General features: G+C 42.4%; 1 protein-coding gene across 3 annotated transcripts; it reads right to left on the bottom strand.

Annotated features, from left to right (window-relative positions):
• Positions 1–1,979: 1,979 nt before the first annotated feature.
• LOC117543777 (cell death activator CIDE-3-like) lies at positions 1,980–12,509 on the bottom strand. 3 transcript variants are annotated; one of them, XM_034212338.1, is made up of 7 exons: positions 12,376–12,485; positions 11,381–11,568; positions 10,754–10,822; positions 10,512–10,665; positions 3,991–4,140; positions 3,272–3,402; positions 1,980–2,520 (listed from the first exon to the last, which is right to left on the bottom strand). In XM_034212338.1, exons 3-7 carry the CDS (start codon positions 10,804–10,806, stop codon positions 2,241–2,243), a joined length of 768 nt encoding a protein of 255 aa, XP_034068229.1. In that variant the 5' UTR covers positions 10,807–10,822; positions 11,381–11,568; positions 12,376–12,485; the 3' UTR covers positions 1,980–2,240. The 3 variants fall into 3 exon arrangements, with proteins under 3 accessions (XP_034068229.1, XP_034068228.1, XP_034068227.1); XM_034212337.1 differs by lacking the exon at positions 11,381–11,568 and having other exon boundaries at positions 3,212–3,402; positions 12,376–12,509; XM_034212336.1 differs by lacking the exon at positions 12,376–12,485 and having other exon boundaries at positions 3,212–3,402; positions 11,381–11,511.
• Between the last annotated feature and the right edge of the window lie 3,264 nt (positions 12,510–15,773).

Here is a 15,773-nt window from a genome sequence, read left to right on the forward strand (position 1 = left end):
TCATGTGATGGGATCACACACCAAAGAACATACCAGGACCATCAATGCAGGGAGCCACTTCCAACCCCCCTACTTCCAGTCATTGTAGTCGGAACAGCCATCTTAGAGCTCTAACTTCATTTTGATGCTTTGTCTTAAGTTCCTGCTAAGTGTCTCCAGGAATACAACATCCATTTCTTTTAATGGCAGAATTCATCTTCTGTTTCATTTGCTGGTGGTGTGGACCCTTTTGTTTCCTTTAGGATCAGACGCTGTGACTTCAGAATTTACAGTAAAGCTCATACTTAGCATTTGATCTGTGTGGGGGGATACTGTGAAGCACAACACATGTAGATCAAAGCACGAGATCTGTCAGACAGCATGCACCTCATGACTCATTCCAGTGCAAACCACGAGCAACATCACGTTGGGTTTGCAATGATAGTGTTTATGCATTCATGACATAAGGGGTGCAGTACCAATACAAAACAATATAATGGTGGAATGTGTTATTCCCATGCATCATTACATTCAAACAAACATCCACGTCCTACAATACATCTGTAAACAAACCAACTATTGTTTGCATTGCACATTAACATGAACTTAATCAGAAACTGTGGCCAGATTTATATTTATTCCGGTTATATTATAGAAAAGAAAGAGACAAAATAAATATAACACCATGGTTTGTAGCCCACATTCACACTCTATCTGTTGACCTGCTGAATATTAACCTCAGACATGTATCTTCAGGTATTATCAGACAGCCAATTCAGTTCAAAACCCGTCCAAAGCTGCCACCGTTCACATCCAGATAGCAAAAGGGAACGATCTGCCACCAGCTGAAGCCATCATCTCTCTTTTCTCTGGGTATAATGGCTTGTTTCCGTCCCTCGCCCCCTGCAGCTGGTTTCTCTTCCTCTGCTTTTCTGAGGCAGGCTGCAGCTGACAGGACGGTGCAGGCCGGGGGACAATTAGGGGAACGTGGGAGGGACAGCTGGACCTGTTGCCAATTACACAGACTTCAAACAGGAGTCACACACACAAAGCCAGCTAATGGGCTAACTCTGCACATACACTATAGGCCCATTTGTAGACCTACTGTATGTATATTTAAATGGGCATTCTGCAAGGGGAAGTTTAAAGAGGTGTGTTTTATAGGATTGTGTGTATGTTAATGGTCTGCAAAGGCTAAAATCCCAAAGTTCCCTCAAAAGGAAGTTTTCTCTCCAATACCTCCTGCCTGAAACACCTCCATTGGACTCCTTGGATTTCTTCTTAAAGCTCTGGCTGGGGTGTAGCGATGGAGGAGTTCTGCTATATAAGCCGGAGCCAGCCCATTTAGGGCTTTGAAAACAGATAAAATAAGTTTAAAATCAATTCTGAGCCGAACTGGAAGCCAGTGGTGACGCTTTTTGTGGCCAGTGAGAAGACGTGCAGCTGCGTTCTGGACTAGCTGGAGGCGTCTAATTGACGCCTGGTCCATACCCACATACAGAGCGTTGCAATAATCCAGTCTCGTGGTAACAAAGGCGTTAATAACCATTTCTAGGTCTTTAAAAGATAAAAACGACTTGGTCTTGGCCAATAGTCGTATTTTAAAAAAGCAGGTCTTGACTACGGTGCTGACCTGCTTATCAAATTGAAAAGCTCTATTGAAGATCACTCCAAGGTTCATAACAGAGGGGAGGATGTTTTTATTGAGGGAGCCCAGAATATCAACCGGAGAGGCTGGAGGTTTGGGTCCAAAAAAGATGACCTCGGTCTTGCTCTCATTGAGGTTGAGGATATGTTGGCTCAGCCAGGATTTTATCTCTGTCAAGCAGTCCATCAACTGCTGTAGTGAGTTGACATTTGAATTGAGAGGCAGATAGATCTGTACATCATCAGCGTAACAATGGAAGGGGATGTTGTATTTTGTGAGAATTGAACCTAGCATGTAAACATGTCACAGAGGCACAAAACACAAATATGAACCTGAAAAAGAGCAGAATATGTCCTTTTAAAAACAGTTGTACTTTTATTTATTCATTACCCAAGGAAAAAGCTACATAAGTGAGTAAACGTGCTTTCTGTAAAATAAAATGTGGTATGAGCGTGTACATAAAGTGCAGAAAAATGTAACAGAGTAAGAAAGTGACAGTGAGACTGATGCAATGTCCGCAAACTGGGACATGAACATGTAGAGATCCCCATCTGTGACCATCTACATGGTGTCCTACGTCTCATAGTGGACCATTGTCAGCTTCAGTTCTTCATCAGTGTGTGATCCTCGCCAGCAGCATGCTCTGCAGCTGCCTGATCCGGCTCTCCTGCGGCAGCTCGATCCGGCTCTCCTGCGGCAGCTCGATCCGGCTCTCCTGCGGCAGCTCGATCCGGCTCTCCTGCGGCAGCTCGATCCGGCTCTCCTGCGGCAGCTCCAGCCTCCTCTCCGCCCGCTCGTCCTCCTCCAGCAGCTGCTGCTCGATGTAGCCGGAGGAGCCCAGCAGGATGTGTCCCGTGGCCTGCATGGTGAAGATGGCCCATCGCAGAACCTCCCTGGAAGCACAGACACAGAAACAGAGAGTGGGCATGGGTTGAGTAATGGGCCACATAACCTGGCGAGAGAACGACTGACAGGAAATACGCACAAACTGAGACGATCTCTTTTGGACACAATCTAATGAAACAATCATCTAAAAAAACAAAACCCTTATACTGCAATGTGAGCACAAAAGCCCAATGTTTGCCATGTCTGCAAAATGTAATCCTCTCCGACAGGAAGCTCCGTGCCAAAACTGAAAACCAGCACATCTCAGCAACGATGACATAACTCCTCCCTAAATTAATCTCGGTAAAGCCTTTGTTCTTCAGCAATCTGATCTTTTCAACCCCGCCACCCACGCAGGTATACACATTAAAATATGAATTTAGACTTGACGTTAGTGGCTGTGTACAGAGCACTGCAACTGGTGGTAATATGTCAGAAAGGATGCTGATACAAAGCGTCAAATTAAGCAGGAAAACAATGGGTTATATATGGGCATTGCAAATGTGATAATCTGCTTGGTATTTTATGGATTATCACCTCATTAAAATGAATACATTATCCCCCCCTAACATGATTAAACTATTGCTAGTGATCCAAATAGCAGTTCAGTGAAACATAGATATGCTTTGAAGAAAAACAAACAATTATATAACAACTCATCACAAAAAGCAGAGATATTTGGATGACTGTTTCACTCACTTCAGCATGTGTTTGGCATTGTGACAGTGAAGGTCGTAGGACAGAGAATAAACACCGTACATGGTTGCTTTCACATTCAGGCAGCCGATGAAATCCTTGGGGTTGTTTTTGTAGAGGTCAAAAGTCAACTTGACCACATCTCTCCGCTGCTGTGGCCTGAGCTCACTCAGCTGGTCTTTGGAGGGGCTGTTCTGCAGGGCGACAGGGACGGGTCAATAGGGAACAGATACGTTTTGTTGACGTTATTTCAGACACAGCCGACTGAAGCAGCTCCTGCCGATGATGATGGGATAGGAAAATGACAATGAAGCAAGGTCAATGTGAGGTGACCGGAATAAACAGGTAGCGGGGGATGCAAATCACTGCATTTAGTCGGAAATTAATGTATTGTCCGTACACACAATTTAAATTTGATGACATCTGATTAATATTCGACCTTAGCTTTTAATTTTCCTCAAAATAATGAATGGAAAAAACGAATGTGTTCGCCCTGTGCACAATAACTGACGTATTACTCCCCTATTCAGTCGGAAGGGGACAATATTTGCTGATTTAATTTATTATTCAACGTGTTATTCTCTAGTCTACAGACGTTTTGTGCTTTCCATATTCATGTTAGCTGCATAAAATATATTTATTTCGATCACTACATCAATGAATCCCTGACATAACCAGCACTGCACAAAAGATGGAAATAAATTTGTGGAGCATAACACTGAGCAGCTGATCCACAGTGTCCCCCAGTGGTGGGATGTGAAAGATGTGAAACACCATCATACCGGAGGTGGGGTCCACTTGCATTCCTTCTCCAGCACCATGAGGACGGCGTTTTCAGGCAGCGTCTGGAAGTACTCCTCTGTGTCCACCCCTGTGCCGTCTTCATCCAGCACCAGGGCGCCGACACACGCTACATTCAACGAGTCGCTGACCTGAGCAGAGGTGGAAGAAGTATTTAGAATCTTTGCTAAAAGGAAAATACTAATACTACACTATGAAAATACTCTACTACAAGTCCTGCATTACACTTTACATAGGCAGGAGTTTTTAACATATGATCTGCGCAGTAAGATATTCCCTGTCAGGGTTTTATGTGATGGTTTTGGATTACTTGAAACTGTGGGTGTTTTAAAATATTTTGACATGCTGTTGGGTAGTTTAATCTTCAGCAATTATTCATATTGTATAACTTCATCTATATTCATAGTGTTGCTGCCCTCTGAGAACCATGTAATAATAATAATAATAATGGGTTCCATTTATAAAGCACTTCATATTTGATTTCAAATCCCGAAGTGCTACAAGTAGTGAGCATGAACAGTATAAATAAACATTACACAACACGGTAGAATTAATAAAAAGCAATAAAAAAAAATAAAAAAATAAAAGGGTGATAAAAAGGTCTAGGCAAAGGCTCTTTTGAAGAGATGGGTTTTGAGGCCTTTTTTAAAAGCCTCCACGGTCTGTGGTGCTCTCATTTGGTCGGGGAGAGCATTCCACAGACTGGGAGCAGCCGAGCAGAAGGCCCGGTCTCCCATAGTACGGAGCTTAGTCCTGGGGGGTTTGAGGAAGTTGGAGTTGCTGGAGCGGGTGGTCCGCAAGGAGGTATGGGGGGTGAGGAGTTCCTTGAGGTAGGGAGGGGCAGTTCCATGGACACACTGGTGGGTGAGGACGGAGACCTTGAATTCGATCCTCAGTTCCATGGGTAGCCAGTGTAGTGCTTTAAGGATGGGGGTGATGTGATCATATTTGCGCACCCTCATCAGGATCCTAGCAGCGCTGTTCTGAATGTATTGGAGCTTCTGGATGCTTTTGTTAGGGATCCCGATGAGGAGTGCATTGCAGTAGTCCAGCCTGGAGGAGACAAAGGCGTGGACCAGCTTTTCGGCGTCAGACAGAGTGAGTGTGGGGCGGAGTTTGGCGATGTTCCTGAGGTGATAAAAGGAGTTCTTGCACAGCTGTTTAATGTGGGCCTCAAAGGTCAGATGGGCGTCCATTTTAACACCCAGGTTGGTGACTATTGAGGAGAGGGTAATGTCCTGGCCGGAGAAGGTGATGGTGGTGATGGTGGATGACCGAACCTGGTGTGGGGTGCCAACTATAATGGCTTCGGTCTTGGAGCTGTTGAGTTTCAGGAAGTTTTGCTTCATCCACGCCTGTATCTCCTCCAGGCAGGCAGTGAGTGTGGGTGAAGGCAGGGCTGCAGAGGAGGTAGGGTTGATCCTGAGGTACAGTTGGGTGTCATCAGCGTAGCAATGGAATGATACTCCATGTCGGCTGATGATAGAGCCAAGGGGGAGCATGTAGAGTGTGAAGAGGGTGGGGCCGAGAACTGATCCTTGAGGGACACCACTGGTGACGTTGTGGGTACCCGACTCTGCCTCGCCCAAGGAGACGTACTCTGTTCTCCCGGTGAGGTATGATCTGAACCAGTCAAGGGGAGAGTCAGAGAGTCCGATGGTGGAGTGCAGACGATGGAGGAGGATGCCGTGATCGACGGTGTCGAAAGCTGCAGTGAGATCGAGGAGGATGAGGAGAGAGGGAGAGCCAGCATCAGCCGTCATCAGCAGGTCGTTGATGACCCTGACCAGGGCAGTTTCTGTGCTGTGGCCTGAGCGGAAAACAGACTGGAACTTCTCAAATAAGTTGTTGGAGTTTAGGTGGTCCTGGAGCTGAGCAGCAACTAGTTTTTCCAGCACCTTTGATAGAAAAGGAAGGTTGGAAATGGGTCTGTAGTTGGCCAGGACTCCTGGGTCAAGGGAGGGTTTTTTGAGACGAGGTTTGATGACAGCGGTTTTTAGGGCAGAGGGGACATGGCCAGCCTGGAGTGAGAGGTTTACGATCTTAGTGATCATGGGGCTCATGGTACAGATGTACGATTTTACAAGAGCGGACGGAAGGGGGTCCAGGACACAGGTGGAGGGCTTCATCCTCCTAACGATGCCCTCAACCTCTCGCTGAGAGATGTCCGTGAAACAGCGAAGAGGCTGTGTTGTCCCAGGCTGTGGGTCAGCAGTTGTAACTGGAGGTGCAGAGGGGCTAGAGAGGAGGGAGCGGATAGTATCAACTTTGTTAGTGAAGAAGGCGGCAAAGTTGCTACACTGCTTCTCAGTGGAGTCGGAGTGTAGAGGACTTTGGGGTTTGAGGAGGTGGTTTATGGTGGAGAAGAGTTGCTTGGAGTTTCCAGTACTGTTGATGAGGGAGGAGTAGTACTGGGACCGTGCATCTCTGAGGGACTGTGCGTAGGCCTTCTGGTGGCTAACCGGTGAACAGTGAGTCCTGAGGCCTTGAGCCGCTGCTCAAGGACACGCCCAGCTGTCTTCATTCTCCGCAGTTCGCCGGTGTACCATGGGGCTGAGCGCGAGAAGGTGACCATCCTGGTTTTGAGGGGGGCGTGCAGATCAAGGAGACTGTTAAGGGACTGGTTGTAATATGCAACTGACTCATTTACTGATGAGAAGTTGTTCCTCAGGTTCCTGAAGCGGATTTGGCGTTTGGGCATGCTGAGTGGGGATTGGAAAGAGAGCTCCATAGAGATGGTCTTGTGGTCAGACACCCCCAAGTCATACACTAGCAGATTGCTGATGGGGGCGGAGTTTGTGATGACCAGGTCGAACGTGTGGCCCTTGGCGTGTCTGGGGACATTAACATGCTGTGTCAGATTGAGGCAGTCCAGAAGTAGCAGAAACTCAGTGCCAAAGTGGCAGGAGGGGGAGTCGACGTGAATATTAAAATCTCCAAGTATGATAATATTGGCAGAGGTTGTGCATAGCGTAGTGAGAAGGTCTTGTATCTCTGGGATGAAAGCTGAGTTGGGTTTGGGTGGCTGGTAGATCAGAAGTATTGTCAGGGCGAAGGGGGGTTTACATTTAAATGCAAGGCATTCAAAAGAGGACAATACAGGCAGGGGCAGGAGTGACAGTTCCAATTCCTTTCGGTAGATGACAGCTAGGCCTCCACCACGACCAGTGCTGCGGGCTTTCTCCAAGTAGCTGTAGCCAGGAGGGCAAGCTTCATTGAGGGTGGAGTAAACCTCTGGCTGATGCCAGGTTTCTGTGAGGCACATGAAGTCCATTTTCTCATCGGTGATGTGGTCATGAATGAAGAATGCTTTATTACTGAGGGATTGTGTATTCAGAAGTTCTATTTTGGCTTTGGAAGATGTGGTGAATCTCTGTAGGGGCCAGAGTAGGCTGTAATCCACTCCACGTTTTCTAGACTCCTTCGTGTGTGGCGGTCTCGCGATGCTCTCCGTGTATTCATGCAGCGGTCTGGCGCGATTTGACCCCGCCATGAACGGGCTCTGATGACGCGTCAGATGTGCGACACGACGGCAGACAGAGTGGATGGATCAAGCCCCCAGGAAGTGCGCCGGACTCAGATGAAAATATTCGTGCTGGCCAAACGGTGGTACTACACTTCCGTTTGGTTGCCAGGCCCGGAAACACTTCTTCCCATTGACTTACATGGGGAAAGAGTGGTCTGTAACTCGTTGGATAATTTTTTTTAAACTAAATAAACTACCCAGTATGAACACTTGTATAGCCCTTATTAAAAACATTCGTTCCTCAAGTTGTAAAAATGTGCTAATAACGTTATTCTGAGAGTTATTTCCCTCTGCATTATGAACGCGCATCTAACCCACGGGACCGCGCCGCCCGGCACGTTCATGTCAGAGCCCTAGAGAGATATCTCTCTAGGGCTCTGGTTCATGTTACGTGTCCCGACCAATCAGAGCACACTGTGCTCACAGGGAGGGTGGGGCTGGAGCTATTGGAGCTACAACGAGCCGGTAAAGGCAGAGTGAAATTCAGTGAATACACGTAGCCTAGTTTACAGAGATGCTGTATGAGAAACCAATGTGAGTTGCGTTTATCTTTACCCATGGATAAGAACGGATCCATATCGTCTTACTGCCATCCCACGGAGCTGTAATAATGGATATATTGCACATGTTTGCTGTAATTCATTATCATACTACATGGGCTGAATGATTACATCTTGTACCGTAAATGTTGTATTAAATAAAGTTAATATTACCGACATTATTAACGTCCCTGTAGCTTCGTATTGCACTAAGAAGCTTATTGCACTGTATATATATATATATATATATATATATATATATATATATATATATATATATATATATATATATATATATATACAGTGCAATAATTATTTCATGCTAAATGAAGCTCTGTTGGATATCACTAGATCCTGTTACAGCGTAATATAAGTACATAACGATTGATGTACATTAGCATCATTACTAGCTAGCCGCTAGCTGCTAACTGCCGTCTATGGCAAGCCATTTGAGTATTTATTCAATTTCCTTGATATCAGACGGCAGCGGCCTACACTAGTTGGCTCTTTGATTTCACTTGTTAGATATATGGTCAAACTAGTTAGGCACTCTGCTTTACTAGTTAAATAAAATATTTCACTAGTCGCTCTTTTTCAGCAACTCGTGGCACTTTTGTCCGACTAGTTACCACGTATGCCTTACTAGTGACGCCAGGAGCAGCACTAGTAACGCCAAAGTCCCAACGTGTAAGCTTTTTGATGAACTAGTGGCCCTCTGACCGTACTAGTGACCCTAAAAGTCTTACAAGTTAACTAGTGCGCTGCAAAATCTCTGACATGTTAACTAGTCACACAAAAGAAGCACAACTAGTTAACATGTCAGAGATTTTGCAGCGCACTAGTTAACTAGTCGCACCCAGAATCACTCACTAGTTAACTAGTAAAGGCAAAAAGTTCACTAGTTAACGCCTCTTTTGACCTTACTAGTTAACTAGTGGGGCTCAAAATGTCTACACGTTAACTAGTGAACCCGTTGCCTTTTACTAGTTAACTAGTGAGAGAAGTTTAAATTCCACTAGTGAACTAGTGAGGCTTAAATAGTTCACTAGTAGCACTAGTGGATCCCAAATGTGCACTAGTCACACTAGTTGCACAGAATGCTAATGAGGAGGAGGGGAAATAACGCATCAAGGTCTCCTATTGGCCCTAAGCTATAGAGCGCCACCCAGCCCAAATAGTTTATTTAAGAGCTTAAATACACTGTGTTTTAAAATATGACCATATTTACAAAAATATAAAACAAAAGTATTTTGTTATTATGATCATATGACTGTAGGCTATATCAAATTAGGTAAGAACATTGAAGACTTTCTTAAAATTAGAAAGTTGCCATTAGAATTAGAATATCATTGTGATAACAGAGTGACATTATTGATGGATTGAAAGAGGAAGTAACCCTCTTCGGATCACAGCTTTGAGAGATCGCCGTGACTTCCGTAAATATTAGTCTTGGCAAATATGGAGAGGTTGTTTATCTTCATACGGATCTATCGTTACCCTGATTTTAAGATCTGTCCAGTGTTTCAGCTTTATTCATTTCATGAGCACCGCTGATAAAATGTCCCACGATCACTTCCTCTACTTTTGTGTCTCGAGTGCCGGTGTTCTCACACACAAGCATACGCACACTCGCACCAACAAAAACAAACACACACAAAGCGGAGCAAAGCAGAAGCAGAAACATGTATTTCTCTAGGCAAAACACACTGACTGACTTCCCACGGACAATATGTTAACAGTAGGCACTAAATACCCGACTGATGCACCTCACGTCTTCAAGACGTTACTAAAAACATCGCAGAAGAACGCCCCCTCAGGCTCTCCCTCACAGAGCTGAACTGACCAATCAAAATCTGGTCCCGCCTGCTTCATTTGCATATGGCTGACTAGTTAACGTGTTGGCCATATGAACGGCAACTAGTTAACTAGTGGATACATATTGCAGCTTACATGTTAACTAGTGAAGGCAACATTTTCACTAGTGAACTAGTTGAAGCCTGTGTTGGTCTTCTAAGCTGACTAGTGAGGCTCAAAATGTGCACTAGTTAACTAGTGAGGTCCAAATTGTCCACTAGATGCACTAGTACAATTGTTTTTACCTTACTAGTTAACTAGTTACACACACTTTATCTCACTAGTTAACTAGTGAAGCCTTAGAGGAGTCACTAGTGAACTAGTGACACAGATGTTTTTCTTACTAGTTAACTAGTGGAGGGCATTTATTCTCACTAGTCAGGTTTTGTCATAAACATGTTAGACTTTGACCTTATATGTTACACATTTGTCTTACATGTAAGCCCTTTCCTTCAACTAGTTTGGCTTTTTTTAATCTGCTGCTTAACACAGAGGCCACCACTTTTCCTAAAACGATAGAGTGGAGCATCTCCTAAATATGTATATAGAATACATCCACGCTATAATATCAAAATTCCCTTACCTTGTTAATCAGGCCTTCTAGCGTGTCGGCCATGATGCCCTTCTTCATGCTGCGGTCGGCATTTGAGACCCTGAAGGGCTTTGGCCGGGGAGCTCGACCCGTCAGGAGCTGCTGAGTCATGGAGGCTCCAGCTGAGAGGCCGGCTGTCACAGAACTGAAAAAAATAAAGACAAAACCTTATTATTAACTATTAACTGGCGATTGTTTACTATCCTATCCTCGTCATGAAGTAGGGCTCTTACCTGGAGAGGGAAGATGGAGTCGGCAGGGTGAGCATCTTCATGGCGTAATCCATCTGAGATCACCTCCACCTGTGATTGGAGGTACAGTAGCATCAGGTTTTAGACTTTAACTGCAGGTTCACATCATCACGATCAACATTACTAACAGGCTTCACAGAGGGAGCTAGTAGTGGCTTAAAATGTCAACTGCAGTTTGAGAATATAAACAAGCATATCAAGTAAATTCTGGTACAGGATGAATAATGTATTGCCTAAGTCTCCATGTCAATATAAGGGCAGCAAGATTAATTTATGTGGATTATGTTTTCAATTTATCAAGAAAATAATTCAGAAAATGTGTAAAAATTATCAGTGTTTTCTAAAAAGGCAAGATGACATGTTTAAAATGGTTAGTCTATAAATAGATATATTCATTTGACTTTCAACGAGGAGTAAAGACAACATATGTTAACATTTGAGAACCAGAGATTTAAAAATTATCAAAATAGATGTTGTCAATTTAACAGATGACAAACTCAAGTTTACATTTTATATAACTCACGTTGTACACACAGTAATGATCTGCTTAAAAGAAACAAAATCCACAACATATAACAAATAATCTCTTTATTATAGAAATGACCTGACCGTGTTTGAGTATAATCCTTATAGCGGTCGATCCTGATGTGCTGCTTACTCCAACAAACCTCTCCAACACTCTTCTCTTGTTCCTCTTTCTTGCTCCACTTGGTCACTGAACTTTGTGCTATTGACTGTCGCAAGCTTTATTGAGTAATTCTCCATGAACACTCCCACTGATCTTACCCTATAAAAAACTTGGATTCCAGTTTGTTATATTAAGAAACAGTTACATTAATTGATCCTCTTACAATAACCGTTATCACTTGAACTCATTTCTATTACATTAAAAGTCACTCAGGGTAGAGGTCATGTTTGTTTAGTGGCTCTTGAGGTGAGCAGATTTTTTACATTAGGACGTTGTGGGCAAAATGTTCGTTTCCAACTATATGTTCCAATAAATCTGATTTGAATGGGTCTTTTATTTCTTTATCATTAGTTGTATGGTAAAACTATAAATGGTCGCAAATACAAGAAAAAGCTCATTGTAAATCCATTCATAATGCTAAAATACATGTATTTGCGATACTAAAGCATGTTTAAATTCACATTATTTCAAAGGGGAACACTGATAGTTTTTGTAATATATACCTACTCAAACTTACATTTCTTAAATCACTTTGAGAACAATTTTCACCCTTTGTATGTCATAGGTCACGGAGAATATGTGACATAGGCTAATGTAATCTCTTGGAAATTTCCCAAATGAGGTCATCGTTCATGCGCTATCTTGCACATTGGTGTGTGTATCCGGTTATAGAGAGAATGGGTGTAGTTACAGTGTTATCACTTCTTCTTACACAACTAAATTAAGATTATACAACCACTTAAACAGGAAATAGGAGAAACTGGTCACCTTCCACCTCCATAGCATACATTTGTAGCCTGACATGAATGCACTGGTCTTTATTAAATGTGTGCACTAGCATGTGTATGACAAAATAACACGCAGTAAAATACACTGTGACAAAGAATGGGGTTACAGAGAACAGATTCAGACTTACTGTTCTCTTGAGTGATCCTGCTGTCACATACAGACATAAACCGGTCACTGCCTCAGCGTTAATTAACAACACCTGGATTGGATTGATTAGAGATGTTTATTAGAGACTGGAGTAAGCGCCATTTTGGCTCCTTTCTCCCCCTCTGTTTGAATAGCTGCTGAGCATTTGGAGAGCAGTCTGTCCAGGAAGTAAGGGGAACAACTAAATATATTAGACGATGTGAGGAGCCGTTTTTACCGAGCTGTAAACTAGTATTGTCCATTTCTGTAAATAATATGATGTGGAAGGGGAGAACCAATGAGGACATCGTGTGGACAAACGATGCACTACTTCAGGACCAAGGCAGGCCCACTGATGTGTAATCCCATTTTATGTAAGTAAACTCTACCTTCAGTTATCTAATGTTCACAGGCAGGCTCTCTTTGATATTATAAAGTATAATATATAAGTAAATGTTCTATGACAAATGGGCACAACACCATATTTAGCTGATATAACAAGTACTATTGTGGCAGGTCTTTCTCTCATACAATGATTTATTTAAAGAAGTATTCCAATACCTGCACAAGAATATAGCATAATATCAAATATAGCTCCTGCAGGGAAGCAAGGTTTTTGACCGATGTTCAGTTAAATAGCATCAACTTAAATGATAGTAGCCTATATGTAATAACAACTGCAACTACTCGTAGGAAACACTGTTGAACTACCAATTTGTGGACATTAATTGGGAATTGATTTGGGCTTCAAAATAAATATAATATGATTTTTTTTATGACATACTATACTTGAAATAATATATAGTGTGACATTCTAAACTATGACTTTTTATTGACAAATGTACTTAGCTGTTTGTGACACAAGCTGTACTTTTAAGTGATATTATTTCACTTATTTTATGTATTACTGAGTAGCTAGTGTAAGGGAAACTTCTGTAGCAATGGAGAGTCAGGACTCAGAGAGACACGGGACGAGCAGGAGTTCTGATGTCAAACACTGGCAGTTTATTACAAGCATCGGCCGGAGAATTCATATCACAAGTCACAGCATCAGAAAGTTCTGACTGCACCGGTGGGTTGCCATGTCAATTCTGAATCCCTTCTCATCTTGGCAGACCTTTAATTAGCTTCACTCAGTCAACTCACATATTGGGGGGAAGGTGTACGTCACCACCTGGAGGTACTGAATTACTTATTTAACTTTATGGCTCTTGTGACCGAGAGTTGAACGGTCATAAAACTCATAATGTCAGCAATAGCTGACAGTTCCCATTCCTTAAGACAGATAACAGACTTCGGCTTCGTCGTAAAACGTCAACAGGCCGAAAGGTCAAATATCTTAAGTAAAGACTAAATTAATCCCTCACAGTTCCTCTCTTTTTATCATCTTTGATAACCTGAAAACATTAGTCTAATAATAATTTGGTCAATACTTAAATCAATAGGCGTCTTCAGAGTTGAGTGTGGTCCCACCGTACATCAATTTACATCACAAAGTAGAATAAGACTGAAACATTCAACCACAATGATTGACATTGATCATCTCTCATCAATGTTTGGATCATCTGTTGTCAAAAGCACAATAATGAACGCACATAAAACACAGACGCATTATAGCAAAAACATCTTCTTTAAAATAATATGTTTTAACATGTAATCATTAGCTGATCTCACTTATCAAACTATAAAATCAAAACCAGCTTGCAGTTTGAAAATTTAGTTTAAGGCAATCACTAGTCAAATGCATTTAAAACATAGGATCATAAGAGATCCAGGTGAAGTATAAAATCACAGTTAAGGTATAAAATTCACAGTGGTGATTTGATCAATTCGTAATCTGCAAAGTTACAGTGTCCTCAATTCAGGATTACTTTACGTTTACTTCATTACATATTAAATCAAAAGACTATGGCATGATAACATAATTACATTACTTCAACTATCAATCATTATGTCATTTCAAAATCTGAAGGGAAAACTAAACAATTCTCAAAATGTTTAACAATCTGAAAAGGAAAAGTTAAGCAAATATTCAAAGACTTTTGTAAAACCTGGAAAGGAAGTTTTAAATATTTAAAACTTGAAACATCATTGTAGGTTTTTCTGTGCATGGATAATACATTGAAGAGTAGTGTTGTTAAACCTGATTGCTGGACAATTAAGGATATTAACATTATGTTATAATATTAGAAATATCTTATTGTTCAATACCTTATAATCTGAAAATATCAATTAATTAATTTGTTTAGTGTGAAAGTGTAATCTGATCCGACAAAATGTATTTATCACCACTATTTAACACATGTCTGTTCATCGGAAATATAAGAACAATCATTAATTGTGCATCTGTAAACATCTGGTCATTCAATTCAAATGTTATCTTTGTACAAGAGCTGGAAGAACATGTCCTCCTGACTCGTCCTCCTCCTCTCTTTATGACACAGAATGTCTGGTGTGTAAAGGCATCCTGATACTGTAGATTCGCACTGAGGTGCTGATTGGCTCAAAACTCTTCTTCATCAGAGCGCCATATTTCAATCCCCCCCAATTGCTCTGCTTTTGTGGATCATTCAGTGAGCACTTTATGATCCCCCAGTGAAACGGAGGCTCATCTGCCTGCATTCCTTCTGCTATCTGCTTGAGAGCAGAGCCTATTCCAAGTGGCACATCCGGTTTCCCCCCCCCCCCCCGTGATGGGAGAGGTTATGAAAACATCTGCTCCTCCAAGAAACATGGAACCTTGTATTTATAGAAGCCTCTGAAGCCATCGCTCGTCCTGCAGAGTTGTCTGTTTGAGCTCCCCCGAGCAGAAAAATGAAGAAGCATCCCATCTCATCAGAAAGTTGAAGATTAGAATCCTCTCCTCTCGAACGACCTCGTGCCTCCTTGCACGTGGCTGGGGGTGCTCTCTGCAGCCGGAGAGTGTGATCCTCTCATCTCGAACGACCTTCTGCCTCCTTGCCCGTGGCTGGGGTGCTCTCTGCAGCCAGAGAGTGTGACCCTCTCTCTCTCTGACCCTTGGCATTGAGAGCTGTCCTAGTTATTGGGTTAACACTTGATAGGGATGTTTTCCTGAGTGCAAACAACTCAAGGTAATGGATTAGCACATTATCATTCAATTACAAAAATAGGATAGGCCCCTCAGAATTATTTGGGAGCCTTCCTGACACATGCACATGCATAAATATAAGGTTTGTGTTAGTCATTTAACATGCAAGAATCATATACTCATCAGTCCAAAGCAGAGAAATGTTATTTTAAGTTAAATGTGAGCTAGTCCCTGTGGATATCACCCCTTCTCAATGATTCTAAATGTTATATTAATTCACCATTTACCGTTTGATAAAAGATTAGTTTATTAGAAGTACATTTCCTCTTCCATAAAACATAGGTTTGAGA

This window comes from Gymnodraco acuticeps, unplaced genomic scaffold (genome assembly GCF_902827175.1).
Source record: "Gymnodraco acuticeps unplaced genomic scaffold, fGymAcu1.1, whole genome shotgun sequence".
Lineage (NCBI taxonomy): Eukaryota > Metazoa > Chordata > Actinopteri > Perciformes > Bathydraconidae > Gymnodraco > Gymnodraco acuticeps.